Below are 21,294 nucleotides of genomic sequence, written 5' to 3' on the forward strand. Positions count from 1 at the left end.
CAAGAAGCCCCAGAAAGATGGCAGCTTATTAGAGCTTTAGGCTTAAGCTGTGAGTCAGAGAAGTCATTCTGACACATTGTTCAATTGTTGGAACTTTCCCAGAATGAAAATAAGATGAAACTGAAATGGCTTACCTCACTCTGTCCTCAAGAGGGATGTACAACTTCCATGGGTGGCTGGGAGTAGAGTGGGTTGTCCATCGATCGCAGGATCAATCCCTTTGAACTCCAAGTTGCTCCCGAAGGCAGATGAGGAACTTTCATGGCAACTCCAATGTAAGAGTGTCTAAATGAGAGGGGAGTGTAAAAAAAAAAAAAAAAAAAGTTGTAAATTGCAATGGAAATCACTAAAGTAGAAGAACACCACATAAGTTCAGCCTGTGCAGTGGAACACACAAACAGGGTTTCAACTCAGCAACATGCAAGAACAAAGTTAACCTTGACTGTGATATTTGTGTGGATAAAGTAGAGCAAGAGAGGTTAAATGTGTGTCCTAACCAAACAAAATATCCATAGGTCAACACAAGAAAATACATTGAAAGTGAAATAAATTGTAAACGAAAAGAGCACATTTGATTTTCTTGCCTCTCACTTCACTGAATGGGGTTGGTCTCCTACAGTCATTTTATTCAGTTTTGATGCTTAATTTTTCCATTTTCGTTCTGACAAAGAGCTCTCATGTGGGCAGGTATGAAAGCACCTGAATTGACAAGCCAGTGGCCCAGAAGCGCAGCACCTAAATTATTTTTCACTCCCCCCTTGGAAACAGGGATGTACGGTTCTTCAAAACCAGAAGTAAAACTAAGAAATTGAGACTTAATATAAAACAGATAAATTAAGCAGTGAAACTATAAGAACTGACTGTCGAACAAACGTTGATGAGCGAAGAAAAGGTGAGATGTATTGTAATCAATGATCAGACTACTTTACTGAAGTTCCCCCTATCAGGTCATTTGTTTTAGCTTTCAGTTTATTTGAATTCACTTTCAATTTCATTATTTATTTGATTTTATTCCATGGTGGCCACTAGAGGGCAAGAATAATTCCCACAAAAGGTGGCAAATAAATAAGTCCAAAATTGCAATGCCTACCAACCCTATGCATTTACAAACCAGGAAGTTGTGTGACTACACCAGAAGGTTCATCATGACAGCTGCTGTCTCTGACCACCCTCCGCCTACATCTCAGCAAATATCTGTTCCTTCTTTTTCTTTATAATATAACACACAACAGGGAAGGATCCAAATGCAGACATAACAGACTGGTGGGTTAAAGTGCAAAAGAAATTTTAATCAGAACACACTTGGCGAGGTTACAAAGGCAGGGGAGCAAACAGAAAGCAGCTGAGGGTTCACGGAAAAGTCCAACCGAAAAATCCAAAATGCAAAACACAAACCTGAAGCGCACATAGGAAGTCAGGCTGGAACAGGTTGGAGGACAGGAGATTAAACGGGAGACTAAACAGGTGGAAAGCAAACAGGAGGGCAAACAGACGACAAAACAGGCAGGTGTCCAGCAGGGTGGCAGAAGGAGAACAAAGGAAAACCCAGGACTACATATACACAGGAAACTAATTGGGAGACATGACCCAGGTGAAACAGATCAGGCCAATCAAAAGGGAAGGTCCCAGACAGAAGCAGGAAGTAAATACAGGAAATGTCAAAATAAAACAGGAAATAAACAGCACACAGACCAAGATAGTGACAGACAAGACTGTCAGAACTGGAAGAAAATAAGACACCATCTTCCAGAGCTGCCCAACAAACACACACCACTAGCTACACAGTGGCGTTCATTAGATCAGCTCTGTTACGAGCTGCATGTTAGAATAGTCAGGGTGACTGATCAGAATGTGATAATTGTGTTTTATTGTGTGGTTTAGGCAAACTGATGTTGTAACAGAAGTTGCCTGAGTGTGGCTGTTGAAACTTTGCATGATAGTAAATGGTACATGGACTAAAAAGCAACAGTGAGAAGTCATTTAGTATGAGTCACACAATTACACACAGCCCCGTCTGTCTTTGGCCTGTGGTTATTGTTGTGTAAACTTGGATTTAAATTAATTTAAACAAAGTGTGTAGTGGATATTTTGCTGCCAGACTATATAGTCACCTCATAAATGCTGATGTGTGTTCCCAGCATTAGGGAAATTTAAAGAAGGCTGCATGACGTGATCTTTGGACTTGAGCTTTGCATAGCGATCAATAGTGACTGAAAGTTAAAACATAAAACTGGAGATGAGACACACAAAAATGGTTAGACAGCATAAGTTTAATAGAGTTGCTATGGTTGACAAATGCCTTCTTACACATCCAGAAACACCAAAGAAGATTTCACCATGTCATGGTAGTCATGTTTCAGGCCACCAGTTAATCCCAGTCCAATATCCAGCTTCATGGCTCTACTACCTCCAAAACACTTACTTTGTTGTCTTTAGACTATTTCTGTATGACTTTGGCATTAACTTTACCCTCTACCGTTACAAGCCTTCCAGGGCCTGCTACCAAGATGCATTTCCACAGCATGATGCTGCCACCACCTTGCTTTATGGTGGTGATGGCATGTTCGTGATGATGTGCAGTGTCTGTGCTATATTCCTTCCATTTCTTGATGATGGATTTACTCCAAGGAACATTCAGTGACTTGGAAATTTTCTTATATGCTGACCTTATGCTCTTCACTAACCTTCTTCTTTTGTCTTCACGATGTGCCAAAGTGGGCCAAACCACATTTACTAGAAAAATGGGGTCAGAATTTTATGTTGTTCATCATGGTTGTTGGAGGAGTCATTACGTGCATTCAATAATGTTTTAACATTGTCCAGAGATAGAAACAGCTACTTTGTGATGACTTATTTAAGTTTTAATTTTACCTTTCCTTTTGCTGAGTGCAAAAGCGGGCCACACCACATTTTCTACTTCTTGAGAAAAAAGAAAACTGATTCAAGGTTTGTCTTGCTAAACAGCACTGAAGAGTTTACATGGGTCATCATAAGGAACAAGAGGTATAAGAGGCACTTTTGAGGGCCATGGGGTAGAAATAGATACTTGGTGGTTAATTAGGTTTTCGCAGTTGAGTTTTTACAGGGCTTCAGTCCTGCTGTCTGCCATCTTGAATCACAAACATGTGCAGCCACCTACGCTTGTGATATAATGGTCAGCAATTCCTGTGGCTTGGCCCAGTTTGCCACTAAATTTTCATGCCAAAACCATTATGGGTCAAACTTCAAAGTTGCATTGTGGCATTACTAGTGGGCTGTTTGTTGGACCACTTTATCTAGTTGACCATAAATACTTAAAACTCAATTGTTTATTTATTTATTTATTTTGTGTGTGTGTGTATGTGGGGGGGTGGGGGGGGGGGGGGGGAGGGTGTATTTGTTTGTTTTTATAACAGAACTTTATTTAACAATGAATCTACACACAGGTAATTGTACAAATAATATAAACAATTTGACAGACATGTGCTTATAATGAAAAATGTACTTTGACAATTTTAAATTCTATGTATATTATTAATAAAAACAACAACAACAACAACAACAATATATTAAAAAGCACACAAAGGGGACAAGAGGAGGTCATTCTTCTTTTTGGAACACTTCTTCAAATATTTGAACAGTTTTATTGCTGTTTTTTATTTTTATATTATTATATGTATATTTAATGTTTTAATATGTTCTTCCATGTCAATAGATAATTTAACAAACTTTGGTTTTACATTTGCCAATCTACATGTGAGAACTTTGAACGCACCTTCTCAACGGGGCGAACACAGCTGACGCCGGCTACTGGCGGCGTGCGCGCTCCCGGGGCTGCTTCAACTTCTCGGCACGAACGCGCCTCCATTGCCGCCACGTGACGCACCCGCCGGGTCATATGATCCACCGCCTTCCTGTTTGCCGTCAACTTTCCCGACAGCGAGTCCAAAACAATCGAACATGGCGGACTTCGACGAGCGGCGGAGCCTGTTGGGAGATGAGGACGAGGACCGGGAGACCCCCAGAGGACCCGGCAGACCGATGCTGGCCATCTGCGACCCCAGCCACCTCCTGCACCGGGTGGTCGTCCTGCTTTTCATGTGCTTCCTGGGATTCGGTGAGCAGTTTGAAAGGCATCCCTGCGAGTCATTGTGGAGATTTTGGACTAACTTCAGTGAAATAAGTCACGTTTGATGTAAAGAAAGCTTGTGTCGCTGTTGTCACGGTGCAGGAATGTAGACTATTATTCCTGCAGTGTGTTGTAATGCTGCTCCTTTGTTCCAGGAAGCTACTTCTGTTATGACAATCCAGCTGCACTCCAGACTCAAGTCATCCAGGTGATTTATCCTCCATAAATGCGAACTCACACACCAGGCTATTTATGCAGTAATTCATATTCATTCATCTCAGGCTGAACTCTCATTCAAGGTTTTTACACAGAAGGCAGATTTTGCATTTACAGACAGAAACATCGATGTAAAAAGTAAAGTCAGCAGCCACAACAGTCTGAGTAAAGTTTCAGAAGCATGTTGGAAGTGGTTAACCAGGAGTCTGATGTGTGTCCTGCCAGGATATGAACCTGAACACTGCCAAGTTCATGCAGCTGTACGCCTGGTACTCGTGGCCCAACGTGGTCCTCTGCTTCTTTGGAGGATTTCTGCTCGACAGGGTGTTTGGCGTCAGGTAGAGAAGACCAACAATGCCTTATTCATTTTGTACTCAACGTGAAAAATGAAAGCGAAAGAGTTTTGTGCACATCATCTGAGTCATTTCTACTCTTTTGTGTTTGTAGGCTGGGGACGATTATCTTTTCCCTCTTTGTTTGCGTGGGACAGGTGGGTTTATTTGGAAATTTAGATGCGCAGAAGTGAATATTATATACCAAATTTGACTTTTGTTTTTGTTTTTAAATGATCCAAGTTGAGAATTTAAACTTATTTACCTCTGCACAGGTTATATTTGCTACAGGAGCTTTGGTAAATCGCTTCTGGCTGATGGAAGTTGGACGATTTGTCTTTGGGTAAAAAAATAAAATTGGTTCTTTCATTTTACCTTACACACACATGTGACCAACACACAGTCTTATATATGTATTAGATAGATAGATAGATAGATAGATAGATAGATAGATAGATAGATAGATAGATAGATAGATAGATAGGGCAACAGTGTACAAAAAAAAAACATGCAATACATACTCCTCTAAGAAATATAAATAAAAATAAGGTGCCAAAGATGCTAGTATTTACAAAAAAAGGTGCAAAAGTTGTTGGTATTTACAATAAAAATAGAGCATAAGTATAAAGACGAGTATAAAAAGGTACAATGTGAAACTAATAATAAGCATATGGCCACACATCTTGTCAGTTTTTGATTTCAACAGGAAATTCTTCAACATTCACCCCCCAGATCTCCAAAACTGAGTGTAGCATGTCTTTAGAGTTCTTGTACTGTTAAAAGCCCATGACTAAATAAAGTCTCAGGTTCATCTTGTTCTGTCACATAGCCGACATACTCCCTTTCCCTTGTTTTCTTTTGTCGGCCAGCATCGGGGGAGAGTCCTTGGCTGTGGCCCAGAACACATATGCAGTCAACTGGTTCAAAGGCAAGGAGCTAAATCTGGTGTTTGGCCTTCAGCTGAGCATGGCCCGACTGGTAAGGACGCTGCCAGCAGAATGTGTAGTGACACAAGCCTTGAAACAACGTGGTCATGTTTTTTTGGGACGATACAACATACATGTCTATTATACAGTGACGTCCATTCTCCTCTTGATTCTAGGGCAGCACAGTGAACATGAACATCATGGGCTGGGTGTACAGCAAAGTGGAAGACATGGTTGGTTCCTCTGGACACACTGCGCTCGGTGGATCCCTCATGATAGGTGAATATTAAAAACCCCTGCTTCACTCGAGCAGAACAGAACTTTCAAGCGGCAAGTGTTAAATATTGAGACTCCAGTTACATGTGCTCTATCTAAGTCAACGTTCGAGATACCAGATCCTTTCTCTGAAACTAATGATCTCAGATAACACACCCAGCAGAGGCGGGGAGAAGGAGAAGTGGTATGGAGAACTAAAAGTGCGACTGGCAGCCTCAGATGACTCACTGGAGTCAGAAGTGTCAGTTCTTGTAATTTTCAGCAGCTACTTCTTACTGATTTAAAAGTGCTTCCAGTTTTGCATACCTTGCAGTTGTCTGATACATTCTGTTCCCACGGCCACTGGTAGTTAAACTTTAACCTGACCATTTGAGATAAACTCATAGTACCAATACAGTCATCCAGCAGTCATCAGACATCCTGTCATAATGTTCTCATACTATAACTAAAACTTAGATTTCTGCACTTTTTCACCCTTCAGCTGCGGTAACCTGCCTGTTTTCACTGGTCTGTGCCTTGGTGTTGGCTTTCTTTGACAAAAGAGCTGCGAGGATCCTTCAAAAGGAAGAAGGAAACACAGGTAATGTTATCTATAGTCTTTTTTTTTTTTTTTTAAATCTTGTGTCTTCCTGTTTGAACCACATCTGTCAATAACTTCCACAATCAAGAGAGAGTTTAAGGCCATGTTTTGTTTGTGCTGTTATCTGAAACTGACATTTCACCTCAGCTTCCCCCTTTTGTCTGTTTATGTCTCCGTGCTGGTGACCTAGGCAATATTTTTTTGGGGTTGTCAGTCCTGTTCCTGTGAATGAGATTTATCAGGAACTCTTGGAGCGACTTTCATTACATTTGGAACAAACATTCACTTGAACTGAGTAGAATTTTGGGGGTCGAAGGTCACTGTAGTCTCACAAAGCACATTTCTTCCAGTAACTCAAGAATTCATACACGAACTGCGACAAAATTTTACTTGAAGCATAAAATACTAAAGTGATGACATTTTATATCCAAAAGGTCAAAGGTCGCCTTCAATGTGACATTATAATAATCTCTAAAAACACTTCTTCTGGTCGTTATTTGAAGCCACAGATGGTAATCAGGCATCACATTTTGGCCTGACTCTGACTTTGTAACACTAATATTGAATACCCACATTGAAGCTAATCATATAGATCTCCATGACTGCTGGATTGAAGACGTGTATGAAATATCCACATTTTAGAATTTGTAGCTTTTTTTTTTTTTTTGCAGCAACATCCATATTTAAAGCGTTGTCTGTGTCATGGCTAAGCCTTCATGTTCCAACACACAATCAGCTTTATTATCCAAACACGTACAACACACAGCAGATTTGATTTTTGGTTTCCCTCAATGAATTTACACCCTGTAAAGTCTTCATTTCACATATTATGAGTCTGGACAGATGCGGATATAAACTACGACTTGACTATCTGTCAGAGACATCCAACCGTAAGGCAGTGATTCCAGGTTTTCTGATGATTTAGCACAAAGTGTTGCTTTTATACAGAGAAGCCACTGTTCTTCTTGTAGAGTTATTAAAAGCAAATAGTGGTTTCAAATCAATCTGCATGCTTTTTTTTCCTGCATATTAGGTGAGGTGATCAAGCTGACAGATGTGAAAGATTTCCCCATCACCCTGTGGCTCATCTTCATCATTTGTGTTGGCTACTACGTCGCCGTTTTCCCCTTTATTGGACTGGGACAGTGAGTATTGCATTCCTGCTCTCTCTCCAGCAGTTTTCACATGTCACTCAGCAAGAGAGTGTCGTCGCCTGTGTGCTCCTGTGTTTCTCATAAAGTACAGGAAGAGTTAGGGTTAGGTTTTTGAAAATCTGTCTCAGGTTAGGGCCCGATGCATTTTTAATAAATTGTACATTTTATTTATTTAACCCTATTCAGGACTTTGGGGGTTTTTTGGACCCCAGGCCATTTGGTTTAGGTGACAGGTATTGTTTTTTTTTTTGTTGTTGTTGTTGTTTTTGAAAGATTCTTTTAAATATGAAAAAAGGGACATTTGTCATGCATTTGGAACCAAAAATACGTCAACTTCTCAGAAAATGTATTTAAATTTTTATAAATGTCTGTAATGAATACCAACAAATATTTTGCACATATTCTTTCTTGGGGTCCAATGGACCCAAAAGACTTTTTATGTAGGCAACATGAAAGTCCTGAATAGGGTTAAGTAGACTGTATTTTATACTTACCCAGTAAGGTCCGTGCCCTGCAAGTGTTATTTGTTGGTATATTTTTCTTATTAAAGCAAAATCTGAGCTCATTCCTCTGCCAAGGCAAGGCTAGGTTTTGAGCCCAGTAACATTATTTCAATTGTCACTTAACCTTGAGTGGGGAAAGAAAAGAGGTTGCATCCTAAACAAGACGCCATTGTGGTGAAATTGCGTGGTATGAATTAAATAGAGAACCTCCATTAAACGAGTACAGCGCCTGTATCTGAGGATGCGCTTCCTAACAATGTTGTGTTGTGACCAAACCACAAAGGCAGACACAGGGAGTCAGAGATGGACAAAAAAAATGGATTTGCAGTGAAAGAAACCAGTCGCAGTTATCTCAATCTGAATTCCCTTCACTCTCAAATCACTTAGCAACTGACGTTGGTTTTCCACAGAGGGTCAGTGCTTGCAGAGCAAATAGCTGCCTTTGCAAAATGGGGACAGAAAACAGTGAAAGGAAGATCGAGATGCCCACTGCAGGAGTCGACTGAACGTCTCCTTCGTTTGTTGTCGTCTTGGCATCGGCACAAAGGTTAAGCGGTGCTGTGAGCTGAGCTCAAATCTTTTTTTTTTTTTATTTGCAGGGTGTTCTTCATTGAAAAATTCAACTTCTCCCCAGCTCAAGCCAGAGCTGTCAACAGGTAACTCAGGTCAGGTGTAACAGACCACCGAGACCAAGCCACCTGAAAGCACTAACATCATCATCAGAGCCTGCTGTGTCTCGTGTTTCTTGCAGTTTTTTTTTTATTTCACAGGGGACAAAATAAAACACAGAACTTCTCATTTTAACCGTGCATATAATCAGATTTCTTCAGTTTGTTTATTTAGATTATTGTCATTAATCAGCTCAACCTACAGAATCACTGTCAGATTTTAGCTATGAAATTTGTTATAGTTCTTTTTTTTTTAAATCACGATTTTATTGTGGATTTTGCCTCTTATAGGAGTTCTATTCATTTCCTATCTCTTTAGCAGAGACCTCTCATGCCTTTCTCTGTCCTCCCCAGTATTGTGTACATCATCTCAGCCCCTGCATCTCCAATCCTGGGCTTTATAGTCGATAGGACGGGGAGGAATGTGGTTTGGGTAATAATTGCTGTGGTGGCGACACTCTGCGCTCACATGATGCTGGCCTTCACCTTCTGGAACCCGTGGATCGCCATGGTAATGCCCTCGGCAACCTTTTGCACTGTGCATTTCTCCGCACTTGCAGGATGAATTAATCTCACTGTTTGCAAATATTGTATACCAATCATGAATCTAGGAGTGTACATGCTAGGAGTCCTCAGTGGTTGGAGAAGTTCTCAAAAGTGAATTTAAAGTTAATGGTAAATGTTTTTTTTTTGTGCACACTCATCGATTCGCTGTGCATCCACCGTGTTTTAATCTCGAGCCTTTGTTGGAAGGAATAATAGAAGTTAGAGAATAATTAAAACATTGATTGTGTTTCTTTTTAACAACAAAAAAACAACAACTGTGTGGTTAAGTCACCTGGATCACTGGATAACAGCTGGAGTTTAATATGAATGGAATACAGAGTTTTGTTTAAAGCAGATCTCAAGTACGTTGCTAAAACCTTAAATGCTCCTGAATAAACACATTGTAAACTCAGCTAATCTGCTTCATCAGGACTGTGTGGGTCTTAGATTTGACTTGTACAACCCACCAACATTATACTAACTGCATATTCTTGTACATATTATACAGAATGTTTTTGTAACACGTTCTCAGGGAGCTTTGTGGAAACCAAAGGAACATATGAAGCAATCTGAGAGTATGTGTGCACTTGCTTTGTTTTCCAGTCCCTGCTCGGCGTCTCATACTCCTTACTGGCCTGTGCGCTGTGGCCCATGGTGGCCTTTGTGGTTCCTGAGCATCAGCTGGGGACGGCATATGGCTTGTATGTACCCTTCATGATGCGATTATGTCTCGCGCCATGCATATTCTGCTTTTTTTTGTTTGTTTGTTTGTTTTAGACAATCCACCAGCAGATAATCATAGCTTTTTATTTACTGACACTGATGCGCATCCTCTGTCTTTCTCCACCAGCATGCAGTCGATCCAAAACCTGGGACTTGCTCTCATTGCGATGGCAGCCGGAGCCATCCTAGACACCAAAGGATACCTGGTGCTGGAAGTGTTCTTTTGCGCCTGCATTTGCCGTCAGTATTTCTAGTCTGTTTTATGTGTGTTTACGGAATTCCGGTCTTTCAAAAGTCCTGCTGAACACTTTTGAGTGACGCCGTCAGACGTTTTCCACATTGGTTTTCCTTCTCTTTCCTTGCAGTTGCATTGATGGCAGTGGTGATGCTGTACTTTGTGGATTATCTCAGAGGTAAGAGAAGAATGGAGCCTTGAACTCTCTCTTTCTCTGCTTCACTTCTCTCACTCCTCTCCACTTCCACTCTCTCTTTATTGTTTTCCTTCTTTTTTTTTGTCCCTACCCCTAACCTGCTCGTCCTCCTTTCCTCATGTGACGTCTCTTTGCTTTGCTCTGCCGCTCTTCGGCACCAGACTCACTCACTCCTTAATCTCTCGCTCTCTTGCTCCAGGAGGACATTTGAACCGGTCAGCATCAGACAGAGCCAAACTCCAGAAAGAAGCCACTTCAGCTGCAGAGTGAGTAGCTTTGACCCTCCATCACGACTCTTTCCACCCACTTAGCCAATAATTAGATGAGCATCTCAGAAACATATTGAACAAGTCCCTCACATAATCAAGTGGCGTCGACATATTGTGGATAAGAAGACTTGAGAGCTTAGAAAGAGCTCTTATACTAATTTATTCTGGATGCATCTTTAGCTGAAACTGTTGCAGTCGGCTTAATATGAATCTGCTGAAATTACTCCAGCGTGCAGCGAGGCGAATATAAAAGATTTAACAAACTGAGCATGATCTTCAATATGATAGTTGGTCAGTGTCAGTGGTTTTGTCATTTAGTAACTCAAGTTGAAGTTTTTATGGATTTGTTCTTTGATCAGATTCTGCCCTCCGGCTGCATGAGTCGCACGCAGAGATTTAAAATCGTGCTTCAGTTTACTGTGTATTTACAACTCATAGTTTTAAAAAAAATAACTGCAAAATAATAGTTTACACAGCTCGGGAGTGTAACGATCACGATATCACCGACGTGTTGGCTGACTGGGCTTTAATTTAACTCAATTCTTGAGGGGGATGATATAGAAAACTTTCTTGTGGCCCTGCTGGTGTAATGTATCAGATGTTAACTTTTTTGTTTTTCTCCTAAGGATTTGCATTTATGAAGACAGTACCAGCCTAAATTCTAAAGAAAATAAATATTTAATTCCTTTCCTTGCTGGGGGGCAGAAAAGAAAGTCTACACATGCAAAACTTTGTTGCAGGTTCTGAACCAAAATGAGATGTTTATGGCAGAAAAGCATCAGGATGCCCTCACAGCTGCTCTCGTAGAGTATTTTATTAATAATTGTTGTGTGACATTTCAATCAATAAGGTCTCCTTTGGGCACAAACTATCTTACAGATATTTTATTGTGTATAGTTATGTTTCTCTGAACAAGAACAGCAGGAAGCAATGGGTTGAAATCTTGAGTAAATACGTATCTTCTAACAATGATGCATCCACCATCCCCATATGGGAACATCACTGCCAGAACATTTTCCCCATTTCATTACAGATCTTTTTACGAATGTGCACTAAAATGAAACTCATCCTTTTGGCAGTTTGGTGATGTACCTTACTTTATAAGCAGGTGAAAATCAAAAGAAAATGCCATTTGGCGAGCGAAACATGCACGCTGTGTTTCACTGTGTTTGCTTCAAGACTTAACTTGTTTTCATAAGTGGTGACCTCTTTTTTTTTTTTTAAATAATAATAAATACACCACATGTTCCATTAATAGTGACCGAAAGGCAGACGTGGCGTATTGAAACAAGACTTCCGTGACTGCAACATGATGGGAGGAAACGGTTTTCTGTATTAGCTGACCGACCAGGGAACGTTTATTTAGGCCATGGTTTTTCATTTCTCATATCCTGACTGCTGTCTGTCATTAGCACACCACCTGTGGTTGACTTATTTGCACTGGTGACACTAAAATTACCAGCACCAGTTATCGTGGTGGTCATGACTACTTTCAGTTCTCATTCTTTGCATGGTCTTTGTCACGGTGGGTGGGAATGGCAGTAACATCTGTGTCTGTCTCTCTGTCTCTGGAGTCTCTGTTTAATCTGTACTTTGTTGGATTTTATATGTGACTTATCCAGACTGACCAATATTTTCTGGTCCATGCTGTCATGATATTTTCCAGATGATGATGGCGATGAGCGAACACACATGGTCCTGGGCTTCAGAACCAGCAGGCTGCACTGTCCACCCCACCGCTTTCAATCTACTGCCACGGGGCGGGACTGCGGTTCTGACTCCACCCAGTGATCTCATCTGTGGTTCTTCGCACCAGAACTGACTGTCTGGCATTGGCTATTGCATAAGTCCGTGTAAATAGCAGACTACATCCATATCAGGGTGCTGACAGATGACACTGGACACCACACTCATACTGACTTTATTTCAATCCGTATTCACTCAACCCCTGACTCCTCCGTGTGTCTAACTTCAGCATGAAGTTTCTTTCTCAGTTACAGAAGAAAGTTAAGATGCTTGAAAAGTGTTTTAAACCATTTTAAACTGTTAATCAGAAGCTGTATCTAGTGGGAAGGAAGTATCCCTGATAAATATTACCTGATTTTATTACATACTATTGCAACTCATGATATAGGATTCCTATAATAATTCAGGTTTTATAGGTACATTTGGGTGACTTCGTGGGTGTTTTTAAATGTTTTTTTTTATTCTCTTACTGTTACTTGCCTTATTGCAGCCCACTCAGCCGCTCCTTTATGTGCATATCATCTGTCAGCATTCACAATAATTACCAACCAAAATCCTCCATATTGGACTCTCCTTAGGCACAATGGGTTCATCTTCAATTTTAATCATATGCGTCATTGACCTTTTATGGTGGATAATCTCAAAAAGAGCATAGCTCTTTATTGTTTAAATCTTTATTGCTCAGTTCTTTTATTTCTTAATTTCTTTATCTGGTGTTGGCTGATTTGCGAGGTTCATAAAAGTTTACTTTCTGTCGCATCATCAAATAGCACATTACAGTTAAGATAAGAAAAAATCGAAAGGGGCACTTTTGAATGCATCTATCCGTGTAATATTATTCCCAGTTAGGAGTTTTATAAACTCCTTCATTATTGTGACTTTTTTAAAGAATCCACATTTGAATTCATGTTTTGTAGATTGTGTTTTGCTCGTGCATCAAGCTCAGGTAATTAACTTGTTGTAAGCATTTCCCCAAATTATTGAGTGATGCAGCAAAAACACTCGTGCACTCTGCCAAACACTCTCCGGTAACGTGGAAGCAGATTTGTGTTGCCGTGCTGATATCAGGCTCGCAGACTGTGGATGATTAACATTCACTACCTCAGTGGGGCAAATGAGTCCCGGTCAAATTCTTAACAAAACATTCAACACATGTAGAAAGATGGTCAGTATATAAAGGTAACATGCTGTGATTGCACATGGAAATGACCACTGTGTCAAACCACCAAAAGCGTGCTGCTCTTCTCACCTGTCAATCATTTGCACTTTGAGGTTTTTGACAGTCTTCGTTTCACTATAAATAGTTGTGCTAAACTATGAAGTGTTACTGATCTGTGTACAAAATGATCTAATTGTACAACTGACAGCAGAAATTGGAAAAGTCGCTTGACAGAACAAGCCTGTTTGTAGAACCAAGTCACATTTGATACCAAGAACAATGACATTCAATTAAACATGATTTTTTTTTTTTAAAAAGCACTTGAATCCTCCTTTTATTGCTGCAGTAGCTTTTTTTCCCCCTTTGCTGGTAAGTTATTTTCTCTGCTTTTTTTTTTTTCTTTTGCAGCACACTGGGTCATTAATCCTATTGAAAATATTTGCATAATTGTGCTCTTGTTGGCTGTAGAGATGTTCAAGGTGGGCACATTATTATTCCTACAGGATGAAACGGCGGCCCAGCAGGCTGACAAAGGGTGAGCTTGCTAGACTGGTGCCCATGTCTGCTTTTGGTTTACGCAACCGGTACCTCTCCAGACTGGGCACGCAGGTATGTCGACACACACACACACACACACACACACCCTTTAGGATTAGACATAATTCAAACAGAAATCCATTTATTAGTTCATTCAACCTTTATAATCTCGACACTGGCAATAGTTTTACTTAAAGGCTTTTACTGCTGCAGTGCCGCCACTTCAACTGTGGTCTTTTTTCCCCCTCCTCCTCTTCATTTAATCTGCCTTTGTCCTCTCTGCTCTCAGCTCCCAGACCACTACTCTACCCATCTGTCATCACTTGCCCACAGGAGTGTTCTGAAATGATGCCCTTTCATACTGCTCTGTAACTCTGTGGCTCCAGACAAGTGTGCACTAAAAAAGAAAAGGAACATTTACAAAATACTTTTTTTTTTTTTTTTTTTTTTAATCTCCACCTCCACCTGAGTCTCCTGGGTAAGCTATGAGGGTGTCTGTTTACTGGCTAATTATTAACTAATTATTTTTGGATCTATCTTTCAAAAAAAAGCACCTTTTCCTTAAGTCAAGTATTTTTTTCCAGGAGATTGCATCATAAAATTGGCCTGATTTTTTTTTTATAATGATGGCTGAATGCTGTTTTAGAGGCGCAACCCTCTGCAAACAACAGATGGCACCACTTCCCTCAAACGTTTAATGTCACCTCTTGCCTCAGTATCATTGCTCTTTAATAGCAGCCTAAAACTACCTCAGTTATCAGTTCTTCACTTTTGCTTAACCTCCAGGTTGCAACAAGTTACTCGAACAAGTGGGAAAAATGCGCAAGTGTTGCTTAATGTTTGTTGATTAATTTGTTTAATGTATTTTTAAATATATATATATATTTAAAGAAATAAAACTTGTTATAAAACACAGCTTGTACACAGTGTCGGTGGAATCCTTATCATTACGGCCCACTGACCCGTGATAAAAGTCACTGTAGCCTGCAGACAAATGAATCCTCTGATGGATCCTCTCTATCCTCCGGACCTCTTTGTGCCGTCCACATCCACCAGACACACGCTGGGATGTACTCTTCTCTTCCTCCTCCCCAGCCAGGCCCGGAGCTTCCGACGGTGCCGATCAGAGCCGCAAAAGTAGAGGAGAGGATTTGCGCAGCAGTTGAAACTGACTACCGGTTTCCAGACTTTGTAGCAGATCATGACCACATTCAGCAGAGGACAGTTTTCGGGCGTGTAAACTCTCACAAACAAGTAGACGGTGCGCGCAATGTGATAAGGAACGAAACACACTACAAACACCAAACACACGACCAAGAGAGTGATGAGGGACTTTTTACGCACACGCGCCGTCCTGATGTTGGAGATGAAGTCCGCGGCCCTGAGCGTCCTGATCATGGAGCAATAACAGGTGGCAGATACTAAGAATGGGACCAGAAATCCCACGATCGATAAAAACAGCCCGTATGGAAAATACACATTAAACTGCCCCGGGTCCGTCATTTCAAAGCACACAGTCATGTTGTTGATCACACCCGTGTGCGAAAACACAAGTGTGGGTAGAACCTCTGCGTTGGCCAGAAACCAAACGGACCCTGACGCAAAGACGGCGATTTTTTTGCTCCTGAGGCGCACAGCGGTGATGGGGTGGCACACTCCAAGGAACCGGTGGAAGCTAACGCAGGTGAGAAACATCATGCTGCAGTGCATGTTGACCAGAAAGACGAATCTGACGATTTTGCAGACGATGTCACCGAAGGGCCACAGGTCTCCCATGGCGTTGCTGATGATGAGCGGAGGCAGGGCCAGGACGTAGAGGAAATCAGCCACGGCCAGGTTGGTCATGTAGACCGCCGTGCCGCTGGTGCGGTGCGTCGGGCAGCGCAGACACCACAGCAGGGCGCCGTTTAACGTCAAACCCAGCAGGAAGACGAGGCTGTAGGAGGCTGGGAGAAGGATCCTTTGGTAGTAGCTGTTCACAGGACAGATTAGTTCCTCCATTCAAAGAGGTTCACTCGGGTGGGTTGACAGGCCAGCCAGTGCGCACAACTCCAACCTTGTTATTAGAAGCCGTCTAATCGCTTTTCCACCTCACCTGTGTGCGGCTCAAATGAGTGAGAGAGACGTGTGCTTTAATAAAAACTAACAATTGAAGGTGTTTGTTCAACTTCCCCGCTGTTCCCAGCCCACACCTTTAGAAATGTAAACCAGAAACGCCATATCTCGGCTATGCGCAAACAGACTGGCACACTGGCGAGGCATTTTTTAAAAGCCCTGGCACAACAGGCCAGTAAAGTGCTGTTGCCCCCTTTTCCCCCCCAAGAGAGAAGGCAGTGCAGAATAATTAATGCTGCGATTAAAGCCGATTGCCAAGTTAAATGACGCCGTCAACACGCGCACGGGGGGCGCTGTATAAAAGAGGGGGAGAGAAAAAAACGCGCTCAGCATCCCATTGGCTGCGAGAATTCTCCAAGTCTGGTCTCTCGCCGGCTGCTCCCGACTCAAAGTGTTCACTTCATCTCTGTCTGACTGCGGAGAGAGAGAGAGAGAGAGACAGCTCGTCATGCTGAGGAACAGCACGTACAGGTTAGTATCACATCCAGCGACTGGTAAATGAAAAGCAGGAGGCGTTTTTGTATTTTTTATTTTTTTTTTCTAGGATGAATCCTCCAGAACAGGCTGTTTCGACGATGAGTGACAGAAACCTGCATAACGGTGCCTCTCTCTCTCTGCAGCTCGGACAAGAGCACAGGCTGCTCACATACCGACAGCGTGTAGCATATTTCTCATATGTGGAGAGTTTTGTGTCTCAACTTGAGTGATGTCCTTCCAGAAGCATGTACCAGGGAGAGGAGGTGAGGCTGCGCAGCGGGAGTCAGGCTCGGGAGAGGAAACACCTCGCTCTGTGCATCAATAACCAGGTAAGAGACAACCTATGTGTGCCTATGTCACCACTGTAAACTGCATATTCCTCTATCTGTAAGTGAATCATGGGAGGCTATAGCCTTCTTTTTTAAAATTTTATTTATTTATTTTTGCTCAAGAATGATGTAATCCACTTTCTTGTATTTCTGGAGCAGTAAGTTGATGCTTATCCTCCTCAGCAACACTTCGAAGAGAAATAGAACAGCATATGCCATGCAAACATCTATTTAGAAGAAACAACATCCTCTGCAACATCTTCATGCATCCATTCCCCAGTGGTGCACAGCTGGAGAGACACCAAAATAAAGCAGCACCAACTAGAACAGTGAAACATCTTTGCCAAACTACAGTAAACCTGGCATCCGTCCCTTCCCTTCACAACTGCTTAGATTTTTCTTTTTTTTTTTTTTTGCTTTCCTTATTCACCCATTCAAATGGCACAATTGGCTGAATTCAATTTGGTTTGGGAAATTGCTTTTTTTTTATGTTGGCTTGAGGCCACTTAAAGATTTTCATCATGGCAGCAGCTGAGAAAGGTCTCATTAATACTACATACTGTAGCCTGCGTTATAAATGACTTCATTTTCAGCAGGGAACGGTGATGGCATCGCTGAACCGCTCAGCTGAGTGGAGGTGACGTTCTCCCCCTTGCTCCTCACGCTGACACCCGGAGCTCACGTTATATTAAGCTTTTCATGTGTGTTTTTGAAACTCGGACAGCCGGTTTGAAGAGAAGGAGTTGTCGTAATTGGCTCTGTAATTGTAATTTTGCTCTGCTTGAGTCATCTTTAACAGAGGTTCGTGATGTTTCCTTTGTGCGCCTGGGTGAGTGTAGGTGCACAAGTTCACCTGGGTGTATTGAGCCTCTGAATATTTAATGCCAGTGATGTAGTGTTGCGCATTATCGGCAGCTGGGGATATTGAGCCTGTGAGATCTGAAAGCACTGTTCCGTCACAGCTTTTCGACTTACTCTGCAATATATTATGAAGGTGCAACACACGCTCGCTCACTTGTTTGTTGCATGTTCCTCTAAACTTTCCCATTTTGACTCCAGATTTGCTCCAATCTGTCTCCACTGCTTCACCTTGAATTTCAGTGTCACTTTTTTTTTCCCCCCAACAAAATGACACTTCTAAATTGATCTGGCTTCAGGATCCACGTCAGGGGCAAGAGTTTCATGCAAGGTTTGCTGAGGAGGACACAAAAGAAGGCTTGGTGAAAGACTGATCAGTAATTGGCGTGTGAAATATGAGTGAGGATACAAATGCAGGTCATTGGTTATTGAGGCTGCTCCACTTGCTGTGTTTGTGTGAGTGATTCAGATTCATTGCTGAGGCGGGAACCCCCCTGAGAAACACATTCATCTATCCAGCTATTACCCCATAATCAATGGGACAGCTGAATTTTATGGCCACGCACCCGTATTTGTTAACCATTTTACAGAGAGCTTATTTAAACAGCATCCCAAAAGGGTCACAGAAGGGGTTATGCATGGAATCTACAGTACAGGTGAATTAATTGAATCATGAAATCATTCATCAGTATCATGCATGGAGCCTCTTGTTGCTCCTAATTCACTAAACATGAAAAAAATAATGCCTTAGTGTGCCACCTTTACTCAAAACTTATGCTCAACAGGAGCAAGCAACGTACACGGACCCTCAATCACAGGTACAAGCCAGCTTCAGCTCACCAACACAAACATTAGGAGACAGATGCGGCGCTCTGTAATATATAGAAGGATGTACATAGTGGGAGTGTGGTGCCAGGGAAGGGTGTCATATTTCAGAAGTGCATTATCGTCTCTCCCCCCGGTGGGGCAGAGCTGTGCTCAGTGCTGTTTGCGCCAGCTCACTCAAACGCTCCACGATTGAGTCGTAATAACCTGCACGGGAGCCGGATGAGCCCGCACGCTGACAGATAGGTGTCTTTTGGACTGCCACAGTCATATGATGAAGAAATATATATATCTCCCGTGCATGTGTGTGTGTGCATTCGTGCTCTGGTTCAATGCCACAGAAAAAAAAAAAAAAAAGCATCATTTTTTTTTTCCCTGATATGCACCATAACTCCTCCAACACATTTTCAAAGACGCATGGATGGATGCACAAATGCGCACTCAGACACACACATATATGCCAGTTTTGTAGTCATTTTCATCCCTTTACCACGTCTTGGAAGGCTGGTTTGGTCTCTAAGTGTGAGCTTAGTCTTTGATCACTGAAAGAAGCCCTCTTACTGATAATGGGGGCATACATGTGTGCTCTCACTCCCCTCCTTCGCCATATGTTAACCGGAACAGCTCTCCCCTGGTTAATAGTAGCGGGGGGAATAGTCCCAAGTGCTCCATTTTGCATTTTGATAGTCTGTATGATCATTTTCTCACCCTCACACCTCCTTCATCTCTACTCGTCACACCCCCACCCACCTCCATGCACTTCTTGGGATGTCTTCTTTCTCATTTTCGAAAAAATCTCGCGCCCACCTCTTATCCCTTTTATTGATGCACGCTTTCATCCCTCATTGTACGTCCCATCTTGCCTCCTTCCAACCTCATGGATGTTCAGCGTTCTTCACTGCAGTACGGCAACATGTGTAGTTCTGAATGAAGACTTGCGTATATTCTGTGTGCATAAAGAGATTAATCAGCTTCTCCAAATCAGTCGGTCAGCAGAAAATGAATAAAATCAGCTTTGATAAAACATCAGTCATCATATATATGGTGCAGAATTGCCAAGCATTAGCTTTTGTCCAGCTTCTTAAATGTGAAGATTTGAGGAATGAGGGTTGAATCAAATGATTTGCTGATAATTAAAATAATTACTAGAGGAACCATGCTGTTAAAATGGGACTTATATGGAAGGAAAAAAAGAAAAGGGTCTGTTGTTTTTTTATTTGTAGATGTCTGGCTATAGATTAATTAACCCCTCATCTGTGTATGTGCAGCCTCCTTGTTTCTTATCTCACTTTACTCCACGTTCTCCAGCCTGGTATTGATGGCTGCCTGAGTGTGGCAGCCTGTGTGTTGTGTGAATGTGTACGGTAGGGCTTTACACATTGTTATCTGATCAGTATGAAACTGTTCTTTTACTGCACCTTCAGTCAATAACAGTTTATCATTTGATTTTATGCCAATTTTAACCACCAAACCTGGATGTCTCTTTCATTCTTTCTTTTATTGTCACCTTTCTCTCTCTTTAAATATATTTTATAAGGTTTCCAGCAGAACTATATGAAAACACATCAGGTTCACCCTATAGCCATAATACCAGCAGAAAATAACATTTCAAATCGTGTAATCACATGAGCACATCAGTAACACCAATTGTACATCTCTCAGCAGGCTTTTTTTTTTTTGTACTCAGGGACTTGGGCGAAAGAGTAAATGTTGACTTCCATATTACTCCTTGCACGCACTGCGCATGTAAATTGATTTCCGATGTCACGATTAATGAGCATCTCCGCCGGTACAGCTCTTCTGATTGGGCATTTCCTCCGGCTGATCGGCAAGTGGAAGCCACGGCTAAACAGCCAATAGTTGTTTGGGCGCATCACCTCGCTGCAATCCAATCCTCTGAGATCACACCAATGCGTGTGCATGTGTGTGCATCAGTGTGCTTGTTCATTCGGCGCACTAACATGTTGCGTCTGTGTCTCCTGTGTGTCTATGTGTGGCGGTCTTTATCTCACTGAGAGACTACTGAAGGGCACAAAGGCCTGAGCATCTCTCAGACAAATCCAGGGAATGAATGTGTCTCCTGTGTGTGTGTGTGTGTTTTTGTGTGGACATCCAGCTTTGCCTGCCATCGATCTCTGTGATAGAACTAGGACTCTGAGAAATTATGATTTTAATATCTCATCAATTAAAAGGAAGCAGGCTTTCTTTCTGCGGTTGTTTTCTCCCTCCTTCCTTCCTCTTTTCCGTCCGTCTCCCATTTTTCAGCGACATAATGCTTATTACCGTCTCCCCTCACCTTACCTCGCCTTTCACTCTATTGATTGCCCTTATTTTGATATTGAAAATAATGCGATTAACTTGCTTACATGCCCAGCAGGAGTGGTTCTGTTAATATCCCTGTTTCTATGCAATCATGCATTCAGCTATTGATTTAATAGAGTACCCTATAGGCTACAAGCAATGTGTTTCTCCTGTCACCAGCTGCAGTCATAATGCTCCCTTGGTATTTCTTATAT

The 21,294-nt window shown here is 41.8% G+C and overlaps 2 protein-coding genes across 4 annotated transcripts; one reads left to right on the forward strand and one right to left on the reverse strand.

Annotated features, from left to right (window-relative positions):
• The first annotated feature begins 3,903 nt into the window (after positions 1-3,903).
• Positions 3,904-15,046, forward strand: mfsd1 (major facilitator superfamily domain containing 1). 3 transcript variants are annotated; one of them, XM_008289993.1, is made up of 17 exons: positions 3,904-4,096; positions 4,264-4,316; positions 4,550-4,662; positions 4,772-4,814; positions 4,932-4,999; positions 5,526-5,634; positions 5,759-5,861; positions 6,340-6,438; positions 7,472-7,583; positions 8,695-8,751; positions 9,118-9,274; positions 9,913-10,010; positions 10,160-10,272; positions 10,398-10,445; positions 10,663-10,729; positions 14,141-14,246; positions 14,464-15,046. In XM_008289993.1, exons 1-17 carry the CDS (start codon positions 3,940-3,942, stop codon positions 14,521-14,523), a joined length of 1,563 nt encoding a protein of 520 aa, XP_008288215.1. In that variant the 5' UTR covers positions 3,904-3,939; the 3' UTR covers positions 14,524-15,046. The 3 variants fall into 3 exon arrangements, with proteins under 3 accessions (XP_008288215.1, XP_008288214.1, XP_008288213.1); XM_008289992.1 differs by lacking the exons at positions 14,141-14,246; positions 14,464-15,046 and adding an exon at positions 12,399-13,954; XM_008289991.1 differs by lacking the exons at positions 14,141-14,246; positions 14,464-15,046 and having other exon boundaries at positions 3,906-4,096; positions 10,663-10,733.
• A 145-nt stretch (positions 15,047-15,191) lies between these two features.
• LOC103363303 (P2Y purinoceptor 3-like) lies at positions 15,192-16,175 on the reverse strand. Its single transcript, XM_008289999.1, has one exon. It carries the CDS (start codon positions 16,173-16,175, stop codon positions 15,192-15,194), a length of 984 nt encoding a protein of 327 aa, XP_008288221.1.
• Positions 16,176-21,294: the final 5,119 nt, after the last annotated feature.

This window comes from Stegastes partitus, unplaced genomic scaffold, assembly GCF_000690725.1.
Source record: "Stegastes partitus isolate 25-593 unplaced genomic scaffold, Stegastes_partitus-1.0.2 Scaffold650, whole genome shotgun sequence".
NCBI lineage: Eukaryota > Metazoa > Chordata > Actinopteri > Pomacentridae > Stegastes > Stegastes partitus.